The sequence below is a fragment of the Alosa alosa genome, chromosome 12 (genome assembly GCF_017589495.1).
Source record: "Alosa alosa isolate M-15738 ecotype Scorff River chromosome 12, AALO_Geno_1.1, whole genome shotgun sequence".
NCBI lineage: Eukaryota > Metazoa > Chordata > Actinopteri > Clupeiformes > Clupeidae > Alosa > Alosa alosa.
The window spans coordinates 33,194,784-33,222,632 of record NC_063200.1 but is presented as its reverse complement, the minus strand read 5'-3'; the positions used below and the strand labels follow the sequence as shown (position 1 = coordinate 33,222,632).

The 27,849-nt window shown below is 39.7% G+C and overlaps 1 protein-coding gene across 1 annotated transcript in view; it reads right to left on the bottom strand.

The window, feature by feature from the left end:
* Positions 1-2,497: 2,497 nt before the first annotated feature.
* LOC125304162 (E3 ubiquitin-protein ligase UHRF2-like) overlaps positions 2,498-27,849 on the bottom strand; it is a 149,349-nt gene continuing 123,997 nt past the window's right edge. Inside the window, exons 13-16 of the mRNA XM_048258228.1 lie at positions 27,128-27,353; positions 18,918-19,066; positions 6,453-6,551; positions 2,498-4,097 (exon numbers count right to left, since the gene is read on the bottom strand). Of these exons, the coding sequence (XP_048114185.1) occupies positions 3,951-4,097; positions 6,453-6,551; positions 18,918-19,066; positions 27,128-27,353 (621 nt within the window). The 3' untranslated portion in view covers positions 2,498-3,950. The remainder of the gene's footprint in view (positions 4,098-6,452; positions 6,552-18,917; positions 19,067-27,127; positions 27,354-27,849) is intronic.

Here is a 27,849-nt window from a genome sequence, read left to right as displayed (position 1 = left end):
TTCATTGGCTGATATCATTCAGAGCGCTTATTTAAACCGCCGTTGCCAATCTGCTGCCAGCAGCTTTTTCTGCAATTTTGCCAGAAACTTGTAGCGCAAATGAAATTGTGCATAGGCCTTCTGGCTCTCTCTGGTCATGTCTCTTCTTCCTACCGAGGATGAGGTCATCGGTGAGAGCGATGCCTTCCAGGTGCAAGTGGAAGATCCAAACGACCCCGTCGATGTTGCTGTCTCAAACAAGCGCAGCACTCAGATCAAAAGCAAAAGCGCTTCCAGCGCTCCAACTCCTGCCTTAAGCGAATGGCCAGTGCCGCGAATTTTGGAAGCTTTGTTCTCAAACAACATCCTAGTGCCTGTAGGAGCCTCACCCGAGGAGCTGTTTGATCTGCTCCCAGAAAGTGTTCATACGGAGACTCTTCAAGGCCTAGATCCAACCAATTAGTCTGCTCCGAAAAAGGCTACGGAGAAACACAAGCTGTTCCCGCAGCGCGGCCGTAGGGACCCCAGTCTCAGCAGCGGCTGTTCCCAAGCAGCTCCATGGAGGTCAGGGGAGACGACACAGGCCTTCTTCCTCTTCTATCTTCCATTCAGTCCACCCTCTCTAACCTAAACTCCAGGATCCAGTGCATCGAAAATGGAACCTTGTCAACCTTCGCAGGTCTACCCTCTACATCATCAACTCCCGAACAGCAGCCCATTGTTTGAACTCATTGGCAAAGTGAAACTAGCTTCACCGTGGTGTCAGTCAATGACCAAACAGTTATACACAGTTACTTTCACTATTGACTGCCTGAAAAAAGCAACACTTACCCCAATAATGTTCGAATGACTGAATAAAAAAACTAAGGACATTTATCCTGCTGCTTACATGTTGTGACAGTGCGTCTTCAGCTGTGCTTCATATTTGCCTCTCGCCTTGCCTAATCACTTTTATCCGTCGTTACCAATTTGCAAATGATGGTGAATAACTACTCATTGTGAGATATATTTCGTAATATCTTTATTCTAATTATGTTTCCCATTGTAATCGTGTCATTTGTAATGTTTTGCATGGATATGCGCTGGTGTGCGTTCGTGGATGAAAGAAGCATGGTGCATTGTGCACCCGCCCCTGTCACTGTTGATAATGCGCCCTTAAAATAACATAAACAACTTGCCATGGACTTCTGACCAGGTTTTTTCTTGGTCAGTGGCGTAATACGTTTTAGGTAGTGTACGATAGTGATTTTTAGACAACGCGCCAGACTCATCCTTAGGTCGTTAATTGCCACAACCCTTGGCACACCTGGCGCATCAAGATAAGAATAAACATTGCGCTGCGATAATAATCCGTTTTCCGCCATGCGCCAGGTGGCGAAAATAGGGCCTTAAATCCTTCTGAGGAGAACATGGTTAAATCCCTCAACAGTGGTTTCAAGACTGTCTCCAAATCAACCGATTTCAGGAGTGAATGTTAAACACATGTTTAGCATGAAGTGAACTAGACCTTTTAGATACAACTTCAACGCACTAAGCATAAGTGAAATCCATGCAATGCTACCTCTCTGGTGTGTTCCATTTGGTTCTTGGTTCAGATATAATGTACATTGTTTTTGACAAAAGCATCTGCTAATATAACAAAGTGATGATAAAGCTTAGCTTTGAAGAGAAGTGTCTTTCAGCTATCCTTAACAGCAAGGCTTTCTACAGATTATATAGAATTGTTCTGGGTCTGGTCACTACAAATGCAGTATTGCGACTTCTTGCTGCAGACCAGTCAAACATCTTTAATCATTAAAGGTGCTATAAGCAATATTGGGCAACGTCACTTCTGTTGACGTTCAAACAAAACAGAGAGCTAGCTCACTACTCTCTCCACCTCCCTCCCGTTCAATTGAAACTCTTCTAAACGAGCATCTCATAGGTTATTGGCTGGAACACTGTTTGTTATGTTTTGTGGTGCAGGTTGCATGAGTTGCTGCCGTTTGCGAAGCCTGGGCTGGCTACAGATCCGCGTTTTTTTTAGAGTGTTTTCAGGGGACAGGCAGCTAGTGGATAGTGAGGAGATTTTTGCTGTATATGACAAAAAATGTTTTAGCCTAAAAAACATGTTGCATCGCTTAGAGCACCTTTAAAGCAACATGTTCAAGAGAGGGATTAGATTACTTATGGGTGTATTGTTATTACTGTGCAATTTTTAAGAGCCCCAGATAAGATTAAAAAGCAAACTTCATATTGTTTCTTCACCAGGACTTTTCAAGTCTTTAAGGTAAATTAAAACAGTCTTCCTATGTCATGACCAAACTTAACAAAAACAAACAAACAAATAAAAACATATTTGTAGACCAAATGTCATCGTTGCACAGAAAGAGATTCCTAATCTTAATAACACTCCCTTTGTTGTTGTTTCAATTCTGAAAACACACACGCGCATGCACACACACACGCGCACACACACACACACACACACACACACACACAATTATATGGGCTATAAGAAATCAGCTGTAAAAAATAATTAATTGGAAAAACTGCACTTTAATACATCCAAATGTCAACTAGAACAATAATGTATCACTCACATCTGTGGAGATGGATTTTTTTTTCAGGAATCAAAATATTTAATAGGTACATAAAGTATTATACCATGTATAAAATGTTCAATCACAATATGAAGCAATGTAACTGTTCAACCTGACCTGGCAGCAGGTAAAAGTAACCATGTAAAAAGAGCTAATGATCAAAATAGGATAGGAAACTAAATAATAAAAATGACATTGCTCAGCATAAACTAGACATTACACTGTCTTCTTTTGAAAATCTCTTCTCTTAAGTAAGTGCAATTAAAACAAACATAACAAATAACACTAATGCCAATAGCAGAGGCAATGCAACCACATGACGTCTAAAAGGTTAGTACTGCTGTCACTGTAAAGACAGGGGAAACGCAATGGAGAGGAGGAAGTTCGCAGTCAGTTTGGAGCAGAGAGGAGCAAATGCCACATGAGAAGGTAGGCTGCACATCACAATTTACTTGAGACAATATGCTTATTCAAACATGTGCATTTGCATTGCAATTAAAGTCTGATACTGTAATAAAGAAAAAAAGCATCACCACAAAAATAAACAAACAAGAGTAGAGAACATTTAAGGAGACACAGACTCAATTAGCAAGTTAAGCACTTTGGATGGACAAGAAACTCTGAATTCAGAGGATGATATTGGTGTGAAAACTAAATAGTCCTCAGTTTTAAGATAGCACAAGGTAACCTTTGTCCTGATCACTCTGGGTAGAAAACAAAATCTGTATATTCATGATATTTTATGCACTCTTCTAAACACCAGTAACCATTAAGCAGTTCTTTTGCACTTCTAGGAGATTAAGTTGGTGTTTCATTGAAATTACAAAAACATATTTCCAAAGGTTGCAAATGATTAACATAACTGAAAATAACTAATTTACCCACAGTCAGATATTAAAAGCTGAAATTCAGCACTGACAATTCTAACTGAACTGGTTAGATACTGGTGACTCCCTTATAAACATGCCCAATGTGGGATACTGTATATTAATATTCCCAATGTTAACCATCCTGGCATGTCGAATTCTGATCCCATTCTTGCAATACATCATGCCCAATTTAGGAAAAAATCATTATAGGATGATGCTATTTTAGTGATAAACCATACGAAGATGTTTATCTGTCCAAAATGAACACTAGTATTAACCTGGGTTGCTTGACTATTGTGATCTTCAGACTGGTATTCAAAGACATGAAGAGGTAGGGAAGGCAAGGAGAGTCTGATAGAGCTAGAAAAATCCTTGTGTCACGGCTGAGGAGACAGTGTCTAGCTGGTTTGTGATCCAGGGCAAGTATGTGTGCCTGTGTGCCTGTCTGTGTGTGAATGAGAGCTGGGGGGAGAGACAATGTTCTGCTCTATGATTTGTCTACGTCTATTAAGGGACAGGCTCATCGGCCCTTGCTGTATCCAGGGAAGAACTGATCAAGAAGCTGCTGTAGTGTCTTGTTAAGTATCATAACATAATCCTTTCCCAGGTCATGGCGACAAGCAGGGCAGCTATACACCTCAGCACGGAATGACCTTTGAAGACAGCTCTGAATCAGGAGAGAGAGCAAAAAGACAGAAAAAGACACATTTTACATATTTTGGCCAAGTATTTTCTTCATGTTAACAAAATGTCTAGTGTATCTACTGGAACTTAGATTGATACATTCAATAGCAAAAACACACCAAAGGACTAGTGATGTGATAATAGGCCTTGTTTAGGATGTGTTTATAGGCCTACTGCTGAACTGGAGAGAACTAGCTTAACTCCTAATAATAACTAGATTTGCGGTTCCGAGGAACTGCAAGAGTGGGTTTGATCAGAGGCATGGAACTCGGCCTCATCCAAGATCTGTTCCATCCATCTGTTCAAAGATAAGATAAATTTTGACAGAATTACAGACCTCGTGAAAGTAGTACCTAAAGTGACTCCATTCACTTCATTGCAAAATCGTGGTTGGTGTGTTTACACATTAAAACCATACTAACAATTTACATTTCGACTCCACATCGTTGTAACACCATACCAAGGGTCTTAAGAAGTGAGTCAATTTGGCTGATTACGTTTTTAACGCATTTCCACGCATTTTTAACGCTTGTCAGCTCAAAAAAAGCAGTGGCTATTGCTAACACATTCATTTTCAATGCTTAGCATGTTAGCTAACATTAATAGGTTTGTACAGAGAATGTCTAATAATTCGTAGACGGGCTCTGGTTTGTATATGTGCGCTTACTTGAACGTTCCCCATTGTGGCTTGTGGGGTAGAATCTAACTTGTTGACACGTTTAACATTACTGTTGTTTACTACTTTATGTAAATCACATGACTATAATAAACTGTAACTTACTGAGAGCTAAGGTAAGGCAAACAGTGTGATGACTATAATAAACTGTAACTTACTGAGAGCTAAAGTAAGGCAAACAGTGTGATGAATGGCCATCACGTAAAGCATATGACAACAGCAAATAGCTAACGTTTACGTTAGCCTAACTTATCGTTGACGTTGCTGTTCCGGCAACAAGGTTTCACGCAAGATTTACGCCACATCCCAGAGAGTTCTGTTTTCCCAAGATGGCGCCCGTCTGTATATGTGAACGAGACGTGAACGGTACTGTTTTTCTTTTTAAATAAACCGCCTGTAGACTTTCACAGTTCTCAATGCTTCGGTTTACATGTAGATACCCTCATTATAATACGGTGTAAGTGTGTTGCTATTTGGAGCCTTGGTAGCGATTTATTTTTACTCTACGTTTAGTTCAAGCATCATTGTTTGGTGGGTCAGGTGACGAGCCGTCGAATCACAGCACAGCACCCAGAATGCATTACAACACACCGTCATGAAGGGACTCATCGTTAGGTCGGCTTTAAATAGCATACAGAACCTATTGTAATTTAACGTTGTCTGTAAGCTCCACAGATCGTGGCAAGACAATTGAATTGATTGTGGACTTCTTGCCGGGCAATGATGAGTAACAGTGTTGCGTGGATGTGCATAATATCTGTATGAATGTGTGTTTCTCAATGTTATAATCTTTACAACTGTATACATGACTAAGTTTGAATGGAGCTAGCCGGGCATTGAACTGGGCTGAATGGACTGGGAAAAAGTTTTTTTTATTTTTTAAATGACCTGTATGAACATGGATTCACTTTAAAAAAAGATGGCTTCGCGCTCTGCCATCTTTTTTTACATGACCTTTACACTTGGTGCTGGCAAGGCATTGAACTGGGCTGAATGGATTTGGATAATGTATATATATATTTTTTAATGACCTGTATAAACATGGATTGGCTTTACATGACCTTTACAACTGGTGCTGGCAAGGCATTGAACTGGGCTTCAGACAGACCCTCTGCCAGGTGCAAGCTTAAGCCGTTAGAGCTGTGATGTCATAATCCAAATTCAAATCCTGAACATTCTGCCATTCATTTCAATGGGGCCCAAAAACGACGAAAAACGGGAATAACGCGAAAACGACAAGGGCCAGCGACACAAAAGTAACAAGCTCCCTACACCGGTTCGGGCCTGAATTTTTGGAGTTTGAACCGCGTCGATAGCTCAAACGGTCTAGGAGCAGTAGTCGGTACAAAAAGTGGGTGAAAAGGAATAATAAATAAAGTAAACTTAAGAAGAATGGCGAATGCTGTGGTCTTGCTGGATCAAACCCACTAATAATAAGAAGAAAACTTAAGAAGAACAATAGTGGGCTTGCTGGATCAAACCCACTTATAATAAGAAAACTTAAGAAGAACAATAGTGGGCTTGCTGGATCAAACCCACTAATTAATAAATAAAGTAAACTTAAGAAGAACAATAGTGGTCTTGCTGGATCAAACCCACTAATAATAAAAAATGGTGTACACGTGACCAAAACGACAGCTACCTAGAAATCCACACACCTACCTTACAAACATTGTGCAGACATGTAGTAGTGATGGGCTGGTAGGCAAGCTCCTGGCAGCACACACACATGAAGATCTGCTCCACCTTTTTCAGAAAGCTCTGAAGGGTACAAGACATATGTCTACTTGTGCATCATCATAGAAACATTGACAAACACTTGAAACATTGACAAACACTTTATGACATGACAAATTCAAGACAAAAGCATGATGGCAAAGATAATCTTGAAGAGAGGGGCTGCCTTCATCTTTGAAGACCTAGCTCTTCCTGAGAGTACCTCCTCTCCTAACACGCCTAACCAAACACTGAACATCCACTTCTCTCTCTACTACTGTCTCTCTTGAATACATCCCTTAGCTTTACTTACAACTCTGCACTATTATCCTCTGTTTGTACTGTAAAGTATTTATTGTTACACTAAGGTGCTTTATTACACTGTAGGTTAAATGTTATTCCTCATTTTAAGTCACTTTGGATAAAAGTTAGCCTGGTAGCCAGCCCCAATTTATCAAAATTTGTGGTCAGGAAATTTGGTCTGGACTGGTCCGGTTTGGTCTGGTTCCATTGAGAAGCCTTTATGCCCGTATAAAATTAACTCCAGTACACTCTGGAGAAATCCAGGCAAAGACTTTACTTCCTACAATAGTTGAGGAAATTCAAAGTGTCAATATACATTTCGAAGGCCTTCTACTCTTCAGCAGTGGCGTGTTCTAACAGGTGGCATCATCACCTGGTATGGGAACTGTACAGCCTGTGACGCTACAGAGAGTCAGATCACCTCTCCCTACTCTGCAGGACATACCAGAAGAGTACGAACAAGAAAGACATTTGAAAGACATTTCACACCCTGACAATGGACTGTTTAAACCAGTGTTTCCCAAACTTTTTTTCTGGGGACCCACTTTTTAAAAAATGACAATCGCGACCCAATTCACTTCAGATCTAACATGCAACTACCAATATTGCCCAAAATGTCGGTACTCAAACTTTTCTATAACCATTCTACAGTGCCATATCTAAGTGGTTGGATAGATATCTAGTGGCTACTAGGTTTGGCCCACTACTATTATAGGGTTTGGTGATGCACCGACTCCTCAGTTTTCCAATGAGATTCTGCAATCTTAATTACACTCTTGAAACAATGTTAAACATGTTCAAAGCTGTTAAATTCTAGCTCAGTTTTGTACACACACACAACCTCAGGTTGTCCTCATCCTGCTTTGAACACGGTGGTGTTGCATTTTGAGCATCGGTCAGCTTGGGAAGTTGGAAATGACTAGCCTACCGAAAAAGATCAATTTTAATGTACATCCGAGAGTTTGGGGATATTCTAGCTAAAGTTTGTGAGATGGAAAGAGGAAAATAGAGCTTACATGTCCATTTAAATTATAGCTTAATCTAATGCACTGTTGTGCGTTTTAAATCCGAAATAAGAATGAATGTGAGGAGACTGCTATTAACTTCTATGGATGTCTGCTTAGCATGTTTTTTTTTTACGATTTAAAATGATACTTTTTAGATTTTAACGGGCCAAGTTGAAGAGCTGTTGTCCGTTATTGTTGCTCTTGGGTGCTCCTTGTTGGTGCCCCCCACCCAATCCCAATCCTCCCCCACCTTTTTTATGCAGCCCTTGCCACTTACTGCACTTTTTACCCCCCCCCCCCCATTAATGCACAAATAGGCTGACACCAGACATAATTTCACTGCATTTCTTACTTCCAGTAACTATATGCATGTGACAATAAACTTCCTTGTATCCTTGTATTGTTCATGCAAATATAGGCTGATTCATGTCCCTCTGCATTTTGCAACTGTGAGGTCCATGGTATGCGCCCGACAGAAATATTGTTTCATTTTGTGAGTGAGATATCCACGCTCTGGCGTCCCCTGTGTGATGTGTTCGCCCCTCAGTTTCAGAGCTATTCTAAATGCATTAAATGCTAATAGAAAGCTGTTAGCTTTCCTAAGCGGGATCACACGGTATCACACGACTTTAATTTGTATTTTTCCAGTGAGACACTGCAACAACCCAAACAACCGGTAGATGGCTCAAGTGAGCAGGGTGTCTCGTAAAAAGAAATGGAGCCTGGAAAACCCTACACAGACTTCACTACAGACTTTAGCAGACTGGTTTAGAAATAATTTAATAGCTAGAAATATGCCTGCCCTGCCCTAATAAAGAAATATTTGGTTAACTGTGAGTGAATCCCGTTTGCAGCCGTAGAAGAAACGCAGAACAAATTAAACATTCTGGTTTTCTCCGAGTGCAACGATGATAGACAGACATCATTTGGACAAAATATAGAGCATATTAACCTCCGTTCCTCAGCCAAATGCCTTCCTGTTACGTCCTGTTATCACGGAGTTACAGGTGATAAACGATTTTTGATGGTCACAAGTTTACTTCATTAGCGGTTTACTTTTTTGATTATTAAAGAGTGTTTTTCATTTAAAGGTTTGACTTCGTGCTTATTCAGTAGAGCATTTAGTGCTCTTCCCAATCCCAGACGTTCACATTGCATGTTTGTTTGTAATGGATGAAACCGCGAGATAGGCTACGCATTTGACGGCAATGAGTTGTTAACAGACATGAACCAAGACATATAGCCCAGCAGCAATCTAGGGACTGTTTGTTATTTATTGAAGGGGCCACCGGAGGAATTTTGAGTGCTTCAGTCAAAAGTAGCATGACCCTCCCTTGCCTGCTAGAAATTGTTCAATGACCCTCCGACAGAATTGTTAAAAAAGACATGACCCTCCCCTGTCAATTGTCGCTGTCTTCCGCCCGCGCTGCTTTGCGCCACAGCCACACACTGTGATAACGTTCTTAAATCAATCTTTCCCGTGAGCACAAATAATCGTATGTGATTAATAATATGACAAATAATCCCTGTGCATGGGGACCGAAACAATGCATGCCAACTTTTTCTGTGTTTCTCACGTATTTTAACTTCCCCCCGCTGTCTTGCCATTTTAATGTTTTCCCGTAGAATATCACATATTTTAATACTCTCACAACAGCCCTGCCATCGGGGCTGTCTCTGTGTTGCCCTGTTGCTACCCATTGCCCTTCCAACGAAACAGATGTGTTCAAATCATCGTTTTCCTTGCTTGAAGGCGAACTTACAGTGATGTTAACCTATTTAAGTTTAACGGCGTGATTGTGGTGAGAGCACGATTCATTGGCTTGCATGTTCGGCCTTATGTCTACGTGCGCACCTGAGGCTACTCCGCTACTAGAGAAAGAATTTCCCCTGTTTGTATGTTCACTCCAAGTTGGCCTATAACTTACCAACTCTGCACTGTAGACCCTAACTGGCTATTTATATTTTTCTGTGAAATAAGCAAATTTGTTCAACTTTATGAAGCAGAATTACGCACTGGCTACTTGGAACATAACACATTTGACAAAGGACAGCTGTATGTTATAGTGACAAAATATTAACTTTCAGTGTTTTACGATGTCTGTCATGGGGAAATTTTTTTTCCCATGCATTTATTCTAGGCTACTGTCAGTGACTGCCGTGAGAGAAGCAGGTTCTGTGTTTCGTTCATGTCAGTGACTGACGCGAGAGAAGTGGGGTCTGTGTTGTGTTGCGTTGCGTTCATTGGGCATACCGTGCCGTGTCGTCCACAGTTCAGTTCTGACAAAGCCAAAATTAGGCTACTCCTTTTGAAACAATGAGTGCGCGCGTTTGTATGGTTATATTGCTTGACAGGGGGGGGATCCCAAGCAGCTTTCAGCCATAAGGCTACTTTGAGAACATTTCCTAATTCACCCGACACTAATATTCAAAATGTTGAAAACTATTTCGGCATAGCCTATAAGCAGTTTAATTAAATGTAATGTTAGTTGTAAACAAACGGGCTACTTGGTGAGGCTTGGCCTCACAGATGCGCCCGTGCCTTAGATGGCAAGAAAAATCTTCACGATATAGGCCTATTAACTGATCGATTCAAGTTGACTGGGGGGCAGGGGGGGCCATCAGACATTTGTGCCCAGTTAATCCGGCCCTGCCCCCAAGAAATCATACCTTCCCACCAGCTGTGACAGCTTAAAAGAAGTCGACTCTATTCCCAGACCTATTCACAAACCGGTTTTGTGGCATTTTGCCTGTTTTGAAATCCTATGCGGCTACAGGAGCTTCCAATCGTGATGAAGCAATTTTGCATTGTAGGCATAACTAACATGCAATAACGCCACCAACAACAACCAAAACTAGGCTACTCATTGTCAACATGTAAATTAAATGTAACATTATTGTGAATCAAATTAAAATGTTCTCTTTTGCAAACGTAGGCATAGGCATAACAGATTAGGCTAATTTAATAATGTTACAAAGATACTACATCAATCCATATGTTTCATTAGGCTACTAGGCTATTTGTTTTAGCCTTACTCTTGATTCATTTAGGCTAGGCCTTTTATTCAGTTATTTATCATCTTCCGTCCTTGTGTAGCGACGATTCTCAGACCTGTCACCTGCCACTCATCGTAAGGGAGGTGTTTGGAATCATTCAGCGTTACAATCATCAGCCAATCAAGGTGGTCACTTCAGTCAAGCTCGTGCATGAGTAATAACGTCATCCATAGCAATTTAAGACTCACTCACTCTTAGTCAAAGATTCTAGAGCACTCAGCTCCAGAATCTGTTCAGGAGTTGTCATTTTCCCTTACTAAGAGTAGGTCTGAAAGGCTTTGTGAATAACTTAATAACTTAACTAAGATAAACTAAGCTAAAATCTTTTATTGCTATTTAGGAGTAGCCTACTCCTAGATAAAAGGCTTTGTGAATATGGCCCCTGGTGTCTAACCCAATGCATAGCCCATTTACACAAAATAATGGTATATCATTAATCGAATATTAGGCTACTGATGATCATTGTTATTTAAGAACATGCAGGGCACCAAAGACATCTTGCTCGTAAAAAATCATCATACCGGACATTGTGGCGGGTCTGTTATTTAACCTACTTACTGTAGGCTGCGCAAACCACAGGCCTTTATTTTGGGCAAGCCTGCATTCGAGGCAGGCCTTCTGTTGAAGAATTTTATATAAAGCCTGCTAACAGTAATCCTCCTGCCCCCGATACCACAGCTGTGGATAGTGTGGAATGTTCAAGTAATAACACAATCCAATGTGTGTCTCAATTGTCCCCCGCTGACCACCTCACACATTTCTCTAGATTTTGCAACCTTACATGACACAATGCCATAAAATGCCAGTTTTTAGGACACAGAATAATGTTTGTAATGATACCATTTAGGCCTACGTTCAACAGTAACATAAGTGTAATGAGCTATTCATTGTCGAAGGTGCATGAAGTGAAATTCTTACTTTGGAAAACAAACATTTGCCGATATCATTGGATAGAGAATAGGCCTACTTGTTTATTTTTATACGTAGCCTACAATGGCCAGTTCAGACAAAGCCGAAATTACTAATTTTGAAACATTTGTATGGTTATATTGCTTGACTTAAATCCCAGAGAGTAGGCTAGGCTACCGCACCCCACAGTGATGGGCCTAGCGGTCTTACGCGTTCAGTGTGGGGTATAAACAAGCTGAGAATTTAGCGGTGTCACGTCTGCCTGTCACAGACGTGGGGAGCTGAAGCTTGGGATACAGTTACTACAGTAACAGTATTTTATTTTACTTCTTATGGAATATTTTTTTTTTCCACTTTTAAGGCTTTGTTTGAATGCTGTTGGAACAAATAGTAGTTGATTATAAAGGCAACTTTCTGTTGCAATATTCTGTGTGTTCTGTACTGCAGGTAACTTGTTAAGCCAGTGGTTCTCAAACTTTTTCTTTCATTCCCCACTTTGATCAAGGAGGCATTGACTGATGATAGTGGAGATAACGTGTTATACCGAGGCCTTTGCAAGTCAGCAAGTTTTCGATGTCCCAAACGGAGAGCCATACTTTATTGTTTTAACGATCTCTATGCTACTCACCAAAATGTAGGCATGGGAACATGATGAAGTATCCAACTGTCGTGTGTTAAATTATTGTGATTACGAGCCAGTGGTTTTCAAACATTATGCGTGACTCGGACATCTAACAAAATGCAACAGGCTCATATCGTCCTCGCATTCGCAAAATGAGGACATACAGACTGCTCAGATAACAGGTGTACCTCCAGTTATGCACGGTTTTAGTCGTCATTTAAATGTGCTGGTGAAACAGTTGTGTACTCTATTGTTATTTATCCCTATTCACCCACGCCGTCAATTCTGTGGCAGTCGCGTTAAGGCCGGGCTGATGACAGTTTCAGTTACGCAGCCGTTATCAGTCCCCTGTCCAAGAGTTCGAATCTGGGTTAAGCCCATATTTTGAGAAATGCTGAATAGACCACAACCAATTTCAATTCTTCAACACGGTCACCATTAGACTAGAGGGGAGAAAGAATGGGAAAAGATCTAGACACAGTTCTTCCAGAGCTTCGTGCCAAGTAATAAGCGTTGAGTCGAGATGTTTGTGTGAATGAAACGAAGCGTAGGCCATAGTGTGACATGCGTAAACCAATGGTGTAGAGATAACGGCAGAGGGTTTTATTTAAGAGAGCCTACGTTTGTATATAGGCAATTTATATTCACAATACTTAGGCCTACTAAAATAAATAGTATTTTATTTGTATTGGTTGTTTAGAGTAAAAAAAAAAAATCGGTCGGTCTTAACGCAAGTTTACAACCGGCAAGTCGGTCGGACTAAAAGGGGAAAAACGTTGCCAGATAGTATTAAATCGGCAACAACATTGTTTTCTGCAGAAGCCTACCCAAGGCTACAGATTAATTCTGAACAGTTATTTCTCTACTGGCTCAATTATCACACCACTGTTTTGATTTGCGTAGTTGCGTTACCCCCAACACTGACAATAATGTAGACAGCAAATTTCGATTTCGATTTTCGTTACCACCGTGTAGTCAAGCCTTAAGCCATGCCCAAGTAGCCTAAATGGAGGTTATGTTTAATTATGCATGATTTATTTTGTTATTGAATTCGTAGGCTGGGATTACTCTCGCCAAGTCTCCTGCTTTTTCAGAAGGGGCGGCAGGCAGAGCGATGTACAGTGGCAGAGCGACGCACAGTGGCTGAAAGTGGTACTAAATCTTCACGCAGCTTCACGCCTCCTCGTAATGCGCGACTGAAGTGGTCAATTGATAGCGATGCCCACTGGAAGGTATAAGCTAGGCCTATTACACAACACAAATTGTCACTAGACTATGTTGGCGACCCAAATAAAATCTCCTGCGACCGACCCAGTCTTTGGGAACCAATGGTTTAAACCACTGAAGCAGACATTACATGGCTAAAACAAAAAGACTAAGTAGGAGTTTCTTTCCTCAGGCCATCCGCATCCTCAACACACATAATACTCTTTAAACTACATTACATGGGCTTGCGATACTGCACTTACACACACTGCACTTTACCCCCCCCCTTTTCTCTCAACCTTTTTATTAAATTCCTTCTAAATCTTTCTTTCTTATCCTTATAATTGGACACCAATGCACGTTGAGCAGCTAAATGCCATTTCACTAACGCATTTTCCGGACTATAAGTCACACTTTTTTTCATAGTTTGGCTGGTAAATTGGTATAAACACAGTACCAGCTGGCGACTTATAGTCAGGTGCAACTTATATTTTAATATATATATATATATGTTGTTAAAGGTAAACTATGCAGTATTGGCAATTTCTTACTGTTTTCTCGGTTTTTGCTTCTTTTTCGCTGGCTCTGTCATGACGAATGTCTGAGAAACTCCATCGCTACCTTTTTCTAGCCGGTGCCTGGCGTGTATTTGTATTTGAATGCAGTAAAGCAATTCGTTACACTCGTTATACTTCCTGACACTGAGGCCGTCGGCCCGCCGGCCCACAGTTGCAAGGGTGGTTTTTCCGCTCACAGGCGCTAGGGGGAAGCGAGACGGCCACTATTCAACCCAAAAAAAGTCAGAGCAGCAGTCTGCTCAAGCATCGCTCTCATCGTCCAGCAGAGGAGTGTCACCTTTTGTCTCCCACTCAAGGATTTGAATCGGTTCATGGAACGAAAACGAAAACCAGAAACGTTTGATGTTTTGCTAGGAACAGAAACGAAACCAGAAACTTTACATTTTTATATGTTCCGGAACAGAATCGCTTATCTAAAATAATGGTAACCGGTTAATATCGTTATTGTTTTTGTTCTTTGACAAGATTTCTGTGCAATCTGACTTGGTGAGGTTGACTTCTGGTCGTTCACTCATTGAGAGAAATGTAATAAAGAAGCTTACCGCCAGCTGTACAGGCAGAATCTTTTGTCATTTCCTTCTGGGCCCTGACAAGGTTTGCAGCATTTGTTTAAAAGTTTAATATTCACAATGACAGCTATGTACACACCATTGTGGTTTTGTATTGTCAGATGACATAAGAGAGACAAAAATTCACTGATTGGGTCCTGACCAGGTTTGGCAAATTGATGTTCACAATGGCAGCTATGTAGCCTACCATATTTCAGTTATTTGCACAGATTTAGCTATGTGAGTTGCATAGACTTTTAGATGGATGTAAGAAATACAGTGATGCTTCTGTAATGTTTTGTGGTTTTGTATTGTTTGATGACATAAGAGAAACAAGTGCCCTGATTGAGCCCTTGGGCCCGGATCTCACACGGACTTGAGTGTTCACACATGACCCTCACGCATGGACATTTCCCGGGTAGGTCTTGTTCATACCTGAATAAATAGTCTGGGTTAGGTGAGGGCGGAGCCAAGGTTTAGCTTGACAGGAGGCGTGAGTATGAGGCAAAATAAATGCGGCTGTTGTCACGTTGTTTGTTTACTACATTCAGCATGACCAACAAACTAGCAGTAGTAGATTATATCTGTGTGTCAATACTTAAGAGTGCTGGGTCGCATCCAAATCATCGAGAAGAGAGGAAAGTGTGAAATTCAGTCAAGTCGGAGAAGATACAAAGCAGCAGCTTTCTTTTCTATAAAACTTCACCGGATGAGGAAAAGAGCTGCCGCATTTTGCCTGTATGCCTAGCAGCAGCAGCAGCACGAGAGAACCATATGGAGGCATGAGAGACCTAGCGGTGAACTGTTCTGGACAGATGTTCTAGAGAACTGAGTTGAGTGTACTTTTGAATTAGTTTTAAGTCTGGTGGCACCTGTATTAACACGGCAGACTACATACAGCTGAAATTTAAAGGAACCGTATAAGAAATGTATTTCAATTAATCATAAATGGCCACATGTCACTAGACATGTTCTTCTATCAGTCCTAGTGCTACTGGACCTTAGTGCAGCATTTGACACTGTTAATCACAATATTTTCTTACACAGACTAGAACACTGGGTTGGATTTACAGGCATAGTTATTAACTGGCTGAAATCATACAGGGCTCTACACTAACATTTTTTTTCAGGAGCACTTGTGCGCCCAAGTTAAAATATTTAGGAGCACAGACAAAAATTTGGGCGCACAGTCAGTTCTGTACTTAACTTACACATAATCTAACATTATACTGCAGCTAACAGTAGGCAAACGTTAGGCCTACTTTCGTTTTGCACTTCAGCTTGTATTCGGTGTAAACAAACAAGCATGCGTGGAAGCCTGGAGTTGTCAGTAGCGTTCTACCTTTGAATAAAATGGGAGTATTACGGGAGGCTACTTTTGTGCCGGTTCGCTACAGCTATATTTTGCATATAGCAGCCAATACGTCAACTGGGCTAAAAGGCATGTTAGGTTACCTTTCCTTCTCTCACTGCATTCTCAGAATCTCATCCTGTTCCTCCTATATCCAATGAATTCGGTAGATAGAAGAACTAATTTCTTCAATCTTTGCATCTTGGCTGTCTAGTCTAACTTTCCGCTTTTTCTGCGGCTCTTGGATTTGAAGGCGACTACTAGCGAGTCACAACGAAACTGCTAACGTTGATGGAGGTGTAGTTTTATGCTGCATTCGCGACGTGATTCTATGGTTTGCACCAGTAATGTTTCTCGATGTTGCGGTGTATTTTGTAGACAAACATTGACATGGTTAGAAGTCATTCGCACCAGTGTGGCTAAATATTTTTTTGCACTCGCACGGCATCATTTTTACTCGCATGTGCGAGTGAAATGGGCGCACTGTAGAGCCCTGTCATATTTACAAGAAATAAGTTTCCATTTTTTATTGGAAACTGTACCTCAACACCTGTCCTTAACCTGTGGTGTTCCCCAGGGGCCGATCTTGGGGCCACTATTATTCTACCTCTATATGCTCCCACTTGGACAAATCATCCAAAATAATTTGATTTCATATCATAGCTATGTAGATGACACACAAATTTACTTAGCTTGGTCACCAAACGACTATGGTCCCCTTGAATCTCTGTGTCAGTGTATAGAAAAAATCAACAACTGGATGTCTCAAAATTGTCTTCAGCTGAACAAAGAAAAAAGTAATGATAGTAATTATATTTGGTAAAAAGGAGGAAAGACTTAGGGTTGCCACTGTCCTTGACACAAAATGGTTGAAAGCAAAGGATTCTATCAAAAATCTTGGTGTATTAATTGACAGTGATCTAAATTTTAACAGCCACATGAAAGCGATAACTAAATCAGCTTTTTACTACCTCTTGTACTAACTTTCGGATGACATTAAAAAGGCCCCAACTGTAGCCAGTTTTAAATCTAGACTCATGTTTTCTGCTAACTGCACTGAGTTATAATTTCTGAATCTGTCTTGAAAATTATTCTACCTTGTCTTTTATTTTGTCTTTTTAATCATTCTCTATTTTTAAATGATTTTACCTTGTGTGTTTTATGTTTTCTTTTTATTATGATCTTTACCTTTTGAACTATTCTTTGACTATATTGCCCTTCTATGCTTTTATTTGTTATTATTGTTTGGTTTTGTTTATGTAAAGCATCAACTTGTTGAACTCTGTCAGTTAAAAAGGAACAATACCATTTCATGATGAAAGAGCTTACATTCATCTGTTTCAGTATCTCCAGTAGTAAATAAGCCTGAAGAGCAGGCTTGGAATTTCACCTTTCTGGGGGCAAGGCCACTTGGCCTTCAGTTAGGCATATTTGGTGGGGGGCACAAAGGCCACATGTCAGGGCACCAAGGCCAAAGTTAACTATACAGTAGTAGGCTATAAAAATGATCAAAGTTGTATTTAGCCTATTCACTGCAGTAGACTTGCATCACTGTATGAAACATTACAAAAACATGAAACATGACATTACATATAACTGTAAATCATCTGATCATCTAATATTTACAGATATCTAGGCTATATTTAACATTTATTTTATATTTGGCCTGTCATGAAATCATGTATTGAACAATTTAAGCACAGCTAAGCTTTAAGAAACTCAAACAGCCTAGATGCATGCTTAGCAGTTTGTGATCATTAAGGCTACTTTCACAAACTCAGTCAGCTGTCCTCTGATTTACCGATATCTAGGCGACATTTGTAATATTTATTTTGTATTTGGCCCGTTATGAAATAATGTGGAACAATTTAAACACAGTGTAAAACTTAAAGCCCAAATTGGAGACATCCATGTATGTTGAAATTTACTGCAAATTCAAAACGGTATTACTCTGAAACGGCTAACTGTACAGGGGACTGCTTTACACTTTTGTGTTCGGTAAGGTCTGCTGTTTTTTCTGATATATGGTTTGTCATGTGTTAAACGAGGGGTTCGTGAAGTATTCCACCGAGATGAATGGGTAGGGAGATGGACGCAAAACCTTCAGTAGAATTTATGATTAAATTGAAAGATTTACTTTTCTCGCAAGAACCGTTCACCGCAGCAATTAGCGGCTAACACCGTTTAAAAGCTGAGAAAAGCGCTTTCATGTGATACTAGTGATGTCTGTGTGATGAGTAGGCTACTTCGCGAGTAATTCAACTGAGAAGAATGGGTGAATTTTGACGCACTTTCTTTCTTGCGCTGTCACTTTCTCCACTGCGTAATTTGTGCTGTGAATGCTAAGATTGTTTTGACAGGCCATAGGCTAAATATATATCACTATTAGTAGGACGCAAAGCAGAATATTGAAAGAAGGGGGCACCAAGTCCACCATGGCCTGTAAACCTCTGATTTTCAAAGGGGCGTCACGGCCAACGCAAGGGGCTACGACGGCCATGGCCGTCGTGGCCGCCGTGAAATTCCTACCCTGCTGAAGAGTATTAAAAACTGAACTCAAATCTATAAAGAGTAAACGTGCATTAGCCTTGGTGTCCTCAACTTGTTTCAAAACTACAGTATGTGGGTGATGCTACCTTATTACTACAAATAGAACAGAAACAGTTAGTGAGAAACGAGGAAAAGAGGAAGAGATGGTGGGAAAAAATAAATAAAATGTAAATGGGTGTACAAAGGAATGAAATGAAAACACCAAGCAGCTATACTACACAACTACAGATAAAATATCGAGCAGAGAATGAAAAATATGCATCAGGAAAGAAGTACATACTGGCCCTTCGATGAGGAACTCCATTACTTCATCCCATAACTTCTTATTGGGCTGGTCCTCTTGGATCAGGTTTTGCTGCTCCTCAGTCAGCTGGAAGGCCTCCACCCCTTTCTCCTTTGGGGGCTGAGTAGCACTGTTTGAACACATATCTGAGGAACAGAGCAAGAACAGAACACAATAAATGCAAATTCAAATATAAAACCTTTTAATGTAATACAAATTAAATTGAAAACAAGCCAGCAAAAAAGAATACAGATTGATTCATTCATTTTCAAGAAATATGTGAAGGATAATGGACTCGATTATGGACTGACGTTTGGTTATCAGAGAAAGTAATCCACGTTAAAGGTGGTAATGTTTAACACCTCACCAATGGTGTTTATCACCGGGAGAAAATAAATAATCTTTTCTGATTAACTGGTGGGTGGCTATTACTTCTGATATGGGACACCTATGACATAGATCTGGTAAAAAAGTTTAATCACTGTTTCATATCAATGAGCATTGATTGGTAACTATAACAACCATAGTAAACGACGGTTGAGCCTGGAAGTAGGCTTTGTAACAATGGAATCAACTGTGAACAGGCTAACTACCCACTGTTATCACAGTTAGGGCCAAAGTAAGTTGTTCAACAAACTGTTTGAAGTTGGCTTCTTTTTAAACTGAACCGCTTGTTTCCTCTGAGTGCTATAAAGGCATGACTATTGCGTATAGTGGCAACTGATAATTGGGATAGCGGCCTTCGAGGTGTCCCGTTATACGGAATTAGTGGACTCGGCAGAGGCTGCTGCGAGTCGGGGAGTCCTTTGCCTCCGTCTCGTCCATTAATTGACAGATCGCAAAAATGGTGTGTATGTTTATGTGTGTGTGTACAGTAGGCATTACTTCAAACTGGCCGGCTTCAGGCGTGATTTGCCCGTGACCTCACGCGGGATCACGCAACTTTAATTTGTATTTCTCCAGTGATGCTGCAACATCCTAAACAACCGCCAGATGGCTCTTGTGAGCAGGGTGTCTCGTAAAAAGAAATGGAGCCTGAAAAACCCTACACAGAATTCACTACAGACTTTAGCAGACTGGTTTAGAAATAATTTAATAGCCAGAAATATGCCTGCCCTGCCCTAATAAAGAAACATTTGGTTAACTGCGAGTGAATCCCGTTTGCAGCCATAGAAGAAATGTATACGCCCTGGTTCATTAAAAAGTATTTTCTATGTTTCAGGAAAGGCTTCATAGGGTGGGTTACAGTTAACAGGATAGTACCCAAATGTCAATAGCCACAGAATGGACTTTGTTTGGTATGTTTTAGGAATCATTAGCCGACATGCTTTAGGCTACTTCAGCAGATTTTGTTCAAGGAGCTCCTTAAAATAGGCCAATTGTTTTTCATAAGGATTATAGGTTTTCAGAACAGACAAGTCACATACAAACCACTGGGGCAGGTAAGAGCTAGCATACCCCAAATATACAATCAGATACTGTGGAATTTGTATAGGCCCTGACGGTTAAAAATAAGAAAGAGTATCGGACAGATCATGTAATGTGCAGTAGCCTATAAGGATAAATCGCGCTGATTTGAAGTGACCTATAGTAACTATCAGTGAGCCGCAGTGTCCCTGCAGCTGGCGCAGCGCTTCACTTTTTTGACACTGCAATATGCATACATGAAGTCCAAATTCACCCATTCTTCTCTGTTGAACTCCTCGAGAAGTACTCATCACACGTGTCACATGAAAGAGCCTTTTCTCATCTTTTAAACGGTGCTAGCCACTTGCTGTGATAAACGGTTCGCGAGGAAAATAACTTTTCAAGAGATTTAATAATTATTCTCTACGCCCATCTCCACATCCATTCCTCTCGTTGGAATATGTCACACACTCGCAACACATGACAAACCATATATCAGAGTAAACAGCAGACCTACCGAACACAAAGGTGTAATGCATTCCCGTGTATAGTTACAGTAGCCATTCCAGAGTAATCCGGTTTTGAAATAAATTGTAGCAAAATTCAACATGGTCTTTAGGCTTTAAGCGCCAGTTGTAGTCTGCATGAACAGTTCTTGCACAAGACACTGTTTTGATTTGCGTGAAGCCAACCTGTTTCAGGGAGAGCGGTGCAAGGAGAGAATGCGTGCTCTATCCTGCGCATATATCTACAAGGAAATAATGTGTCTAGGCTAATCTATATTTTCAATAAGCAATCACTGCATGCCTATGGAAACAATAAGTCAATATATTAGAAATATCAAGAGTAACGCAGGAATGGATGTTACAGTTATTCAGTAACTGTAACGAATCACTGAAATTTGAATTGTACTTTGTAACGCGTTACCCCCAACACTAACAATAACGTAGACAGCAAATTAAGATATTTTTTTGTTTTGTGGAGTGGCATCGGTAGGCTATCAAAAGCAGATTTTGATTTTCGTTAACCACTGTGTAGCCAAGCCTTATGCCATTCCCCAGTAGCCTAAATCGAGGTCATTTTTAATTATGCATGATTTATTTTGTTATTGAATTTGTAGGCTGGGATTCCTCTCGGCAACAATTAGGCCTATGGGTAGCCTCCTGCTTTTTCAGAAGGGGCAGGCTACTGACAGAGCGATGTACAGTGGCAGAGCGACGCACAGTGGCTGAAAGTGGTACTAAAGTTTCACGCAGCTTCACGTCACATAATGCGCGAATGTGTGTGTGTGTGTGTGTGTGTGTGTGTGTGTGTGTGTGTGTGTGTGTGTGTGTGTGTTTGTGTGTGGGGGCCAATATACAAAAAAAAAAGTTCATCCTAGGCCCTATGGTTCTTGCGATATAACAACAGACATTTCAGGTGAACTGATTTTTTTTTTACTGAAGATTAACTTGTTGTGAATCAAACCAACCTATTTTAAGGACCTGTCATGCATGCTACCTCTTGAAATAATTTGGTGTTTGGACACTGACTGACCGTATGTAGCGCCACTGCTTCCGTATGTATGGCAGGAAAGTTGCGACTTAAGCCGGATATGAATTTCTCAATGGATTGCTTCGTATCACAACGGACATTTCAGGACAACTGATTTTTTTCGTGAAGATTAACTTGTTGTGAATCTAACCAACTATTTTAAGGATGTATCATGCATGCTACCTCTTGAAACAATTCGGTGTTTGGACACTGTCTGACCGTATGTAGCGCCACTGCTTACTTATTTTCGAATTGGAATTGGACCTAAAATTCAGAGCTCGGAATTTTCCAAGTCTTTGAAATGGCTCAGGCAACTCAGTCAATATTAGGTATATCATTGAGAAATTTTCACAGCCTATTCCGTATACTGTGTAGAATGATCTGATGTAAAAAAATATGTAACATAAAAAGCTGGGTTATCACAGGCAGGGTCACATATGAGCTGTCAGAGCCCCATAGAAGTGTGTTAAGAAGAAATGGCTTGCCATTCTCGTTACCAACAGATGGTGTAATCCAGGACATATCCTGGGAAAAGTCTGCAACCGGGACATTGACATATTAGCATTAGGTCTACGTCCCTATTACGTGCCAAGGGAGTTCTTTCATGCAATAATTATTGGTGCTTAAACTATCCACACTCATGCATAACATGTTTGCCAACCCCTTTCAACCGTGACCATCTAATGTGAATCACAGATCATTCTATCCAATCATTAATAATACATCCTTGAGTTTGTGAACTGTTTTGTCCAGTCCCGTCTTGTCTGTCAGGTCTGTTATCGTCCTGTCTCATTTCCCTTTGTTGTCTGTTTGTCACCTTGTTGCGTTTTATGTGTTATGTGTTACACTCTGTACGTTGTGCTATAATCTCATCCAGGGTCTCACTAAAACAGAAAAAAATTAAACAAAATCACCACACCAATTATGATAATTATTTTAACCTGATAATGGATGATGATGAAAATACATAACTAACCCAGAGCAACTACATAGCCCATAATCCAAAGCAGGACTGAGACCCAAAGAGAAGGTATAGTGTGAACAAGAAGTAAACTAAGGCCCCATCAGAGCTGAGGTGCACCAGAAAGATATCGGATATTAACTAGAAAAGCATTTCCTGAAGGAAATACAGTGCATGAAAATGCAAAAAATATGATGTAAAATATCATACAGAGTAAAAACAAACTATATTGGTTGCTAGGTAGATGAGGTTTAATATAGTTGGAATGACTGAACAGTTAAATAGGTGGATAGTTTATATAGTTAAATGATTTGCTTGGTAGATAAGGTTTAATATAGTTGGAATGATTGAACGGTTAAATAGGTGGATAATTTAAATGGTTAAATTTGCTATCAGTTATGCTAAATATATTATCAAAGATAATAATGTTAACCAAGTTACTTAACTTAGTTAACTTAGCTAATGTTTTCATTTTTAGTAGTTATGCTAACTAGCATGTTAGCAATGCTAACATGTTAACTATGTTAACCATGTGACTTAGCTAACCTAGCTAATAATTTTTAGTAGGTATGCTAACTAGCATGCTAACATGTTAAGTATGTTTACCATGTGACTTAGCTAACTTAGCTAATCATTTTTAGCAGTTATGCTAACTAGCATGCTAACTATGCTAACCATGTTACTTAGCTAACTTAGTTTTGCTAAAAATGCTAACAACGTTAGCAATGCTAACATGCTAACTATGCTAACCATACTAACTAGCTACAGTGGGTAGGAGTCATAGTTGATGACAAGTAACAGTTACAATGGCTGAACAGTTAAAAAGTTCAGTAGTTTAAAGGGTTAAATTGTTTAACAGTGAAATATTGTAGTGAGGACTTTTATTTTATTTTATTTTTATTTTGAAACAGTTTTTGGCAGAGGAAGCAGTTGAAAGGGATGTGTAGTCTTAATAGGGCCAGTTTGTATGCTTAAAGCCTGAGACTGGCAGTTGGGCCAGGTGGCCTGAACACCTGCCATAGGATTCTAATTGCTGTGATGTCATAAAGGGCAATGTTAAGTCAATGGGAAAATGTTGATAGTTTTTAATTAATAGTTTTTTATACTAAATTAATAGTTTTTTATACTAAAAAGTATAAAAGTTACAAAGCTGAAAAATACATAGCACTCTTGTCCTAAGTAAGACCTACGTGACAATGTTTGAATGAAGTTTCTACGTTAAACGGTTGAAGCTGCATTAAACGCGTTAGAAGAAGAAGAATAAGAACTAGAAATGCAATTCCAAGGAATTACCAGTGCATGAAAATGCTAAAGTTGTGATGTAAAATATCATGTATAGTTAAAACAGATAATACAGAGATGGTTACTACGGTGATGCTAGGATAGACATGGTGGTTGCATAGCTTAATAAAAGTTGATAGTTTAAAAGTAGACTGTTTAAAAGCTGAATGTCGATAGTTTAAAAGTTGTTGATAGACAGTAGATAGTTTAAAAGTTGTTGATAGACAGCTAGTTTAATAGATAGTTTAATGATAGTTTAAAAGTAGACCGTTTAAAAGTTGAAGGTAAATAGTTTAAAAGTTGTTGACAGACTGGAAGTTGAATGAATGTTGATATTCAAATAGTTTAATGACTGTGTATAGGTAGATATTTGACGATAACTGAAAGTTGTAATGGCTCTAATGTTTGCTAGCAGTTATGCTAAGATTTTTAACTATGCTAACCATGCTACTTAGCTAATGTTTTATAGCAGTGCTAGCAATGCTAACCTGCTAACCATGCTACTTAGCTAACGTTTTCTAGCAGTTTAATGAATGTTGATATTCAAATAGTTGAATGGCTGTGTATAGGTAGATATTTGACGATAACTGAAAGTTGGAATGGCTCTAATGTTTGCTAACAGTTATGCTAAGATTTGTAAATAACACATGCTAACTATGCTAACTAGCATGCTAACTATGTTAACCATGTTACTTAGCTAACCATTTTTAGTAGTTATGCTAACTATGCTAACTAGCATGCTAACTATGCTATCCATGTTACTTAGCTAACCTAGCTAATCATTTTGAGCAGTTTTGCTAAAAATGCTAAATAGCATGCTAACTATGCTAACCATGGTACTTAGCTAACTTAGCTAATCATTTTTAACAGTTTTGCTAAAAATGCTGACTAACATGCTAACAATGTTACTTAGCTAACTTAGCTAATCATTTTTAGCAGTTATGCTAACTATGCTAACTAGCATGCTAACATGCTAGCATGTTAACTATGCTAACCATGTTACTTAACTAACCTAGCTAATAATTTTTAGCAGTTTTGCTAAAAATGCTAACTAGCATGCTAACATGCTAACTTTGTTAACCATGCTAACTAGCTACAGTGGGTAGGAGTCATAGTTGATGAATAGGGTGTAAATGGGTGTAAAACAGTGATTTATTTGCATGGCTAGCCCGATGCCGAAGCACCACTATTGAAAAAGCTGTTGGTAGCATCGGCTAACTAGCGCCAGATTTTGGAGTGCAGGGGACAAGCCGAGATGGGCTATGAGACATACGTTCACACGTATCATGTTTCAAGACACTTTAGGTCAATTTCACACCGGAATTCTCCTTTAAAAGGGAATGACAGATGTCATTCTCATTATTTTAAATGATGTTATGCCTAAAACACACCCATGACTGTTTAAAAAACCTAGGAACGCCTTGTTGTGCCATCCGCCCAATGTATGATAACGAAAACACTCCCAATGTGGACTGGACATCCTATTCAATTTAAATAAGCTTTTGACTAGTAAGCATGTGTTTTAGACCACGAAGATAGAGCCCTATATGTGAATATGGACTTAATATCAATGGTAAAATCAGTTTTTAAATTCTTTTCACCAAAAATAGGCTATGACATTTATTTTGATTAGTTAATCACAAAGCTTGTAATTAATTTCACCATTTCAATATTTTCAATTAACCCTAATTTGTTTTGAACACCTAAAATGTCCTTTATTACATTTTACATTTGACACATTTATCCAAAGCTTCACATTACAGTGTACATCTTAATTAGGATTTATTTTCCAGTTGTATGTGGAGCCATTAACATGCAATGTTATTTGAATAAATAAGCAAATAAATATTAAAGTGACATTTTGTGGTGCTCATCATCCACATTTTTATAATTACAGGCAAACAGTACATAGCTTTTATAAGTAAGTAAGTAAGTATAAGTATATATACTCTTTTGATCCCGTGAGGGAAATTTGGTCTCTGCATTTATCCCAATCCTTGAATTAGTGAAACACACTCAGCACACACTGAACACACAGTGAGGTGAAGGACACACTAATCCCGGCGCAGTGAGCTGCCTGCAACAACAGCGGCGCTCGGGGAGCAGTGAGGGGTTAGGTGCCTTGCTCAAGGGCACTTCAGCCGTGCCTACTGGTCGGGGTTCGAACCGGCAACCCTCCGGTTACAAGTCCGAAGCGCTAACCAGTAGGCCGCGGCTGCCCCTTTTTATGGTTTTATTTGCCTATTCATCGTTGGTCCATTGTCAAAGCAATCGTAAGTGTGACGTTCCGTTTCCATGACTGCAGTGTCACTGGATCTCAACTGATCGTGTTGGTATGTTTTAGTATGGGATTCCTACAGTGTAAAAAAAATATACCAACGTCTTGGAAATGTTTTTTATTATTTAAATAGATTAAGAAAGCCACTGCTATGGTTACTACTATGGTTAGATTGATTTGTTTATATCCAGTGAAATTGCTGCCTTGACAACGCTACGTCATGGCTTCGGTACTCTATAACCAATGGCTATGTCAACTTATCCAAATGTGTTGGAAAGACTGTTATACTGACACATAGGATGGTCAGAGACACATTTAAGGTGCAGTCAGCGATAATTCGCGATTTGAAGCCCATAAAAAGTGCAGGCAGCCTGTCCCCAAACAAGTTTCTCTGGGAATTATGAAGGGAGGGATGAGCTACCTCTCTGGTATGTTTTGTTTGGTCCTTGGTTAAAATACAATGTACGTCGTTTTGGACAAAAGCGTCTGCTAAGGAATTTAAATATAAACATAAACAAACGCAATGTCATGTGCAATCGCTGACTGCACCTTCAACTGATAATGGTGCTACATGCAGCCCATCAGTGGTGGCTGGAGGAAAATCCTTACATTAGATGAGCATACTTATCTGCATACTTTGAATTTATAAAGTTGAACTAATTGTCAATAACTACACAGTAAGAAATCATTGCATTCATATGCAGTACGTATATGACTCTCAAACCCACAAACGTAAAAATATCATACCTTTGCCCTTGGGTGTTTTCTGACTACCATTGCTTTGATACCCACCAGCTGAAATTACAGCTGGTATTTCGATGTCTTCATCCTCCTTTTCTTCTTTTGGCTTTTTTGGAGGGGGTGTATTTTTTGGTCGGCCTCTCCCGGGGTGTCTTTTGCCTCGCATGCCCCCTCTCACACTAGCCTCCTTCTTAGTCTTGTTAGCCATGGCTTCCAAATAGCCTGGGGGATACTAGGTAGAGCCAAAACCAAAATAGACCACAGAGAGAGCCAAAATAACACTGGTTCAAACAACAAAATATATATATATAAACATAACTTCAACCGAATCTGTGGAATTCAGCCACAAACAATTTGTGAGGAGTGTTGCTAGGGTATAAGACTGGGTGTCCCTCTAGTCCTCTCCAGTTTACGGAGCCAAATTGTTGAAACATCTTTTAAAGAAAATATGAGGCACTCACAAGGGTTATGTTTAGAAAGCCTTTAATCTCACATGGCTATTCAATTAAAACATACAGTACCTACATATTTTGGCATAATAGCCTTCATCAGGGCATGTCAAAATGGTTGTCTTTGGGCTGTTCATGCTCCACCTTAAGAAGTGAAGTCCATATTGTGCGACTTTTATAAGGTATAGATAAAAAAAAGATTCCATAGATTCTCTGCAAGTCTTTTTAACCTGTCCCCACCCATTGATTTTGCAATATGTATTCTATACCAAATATTTT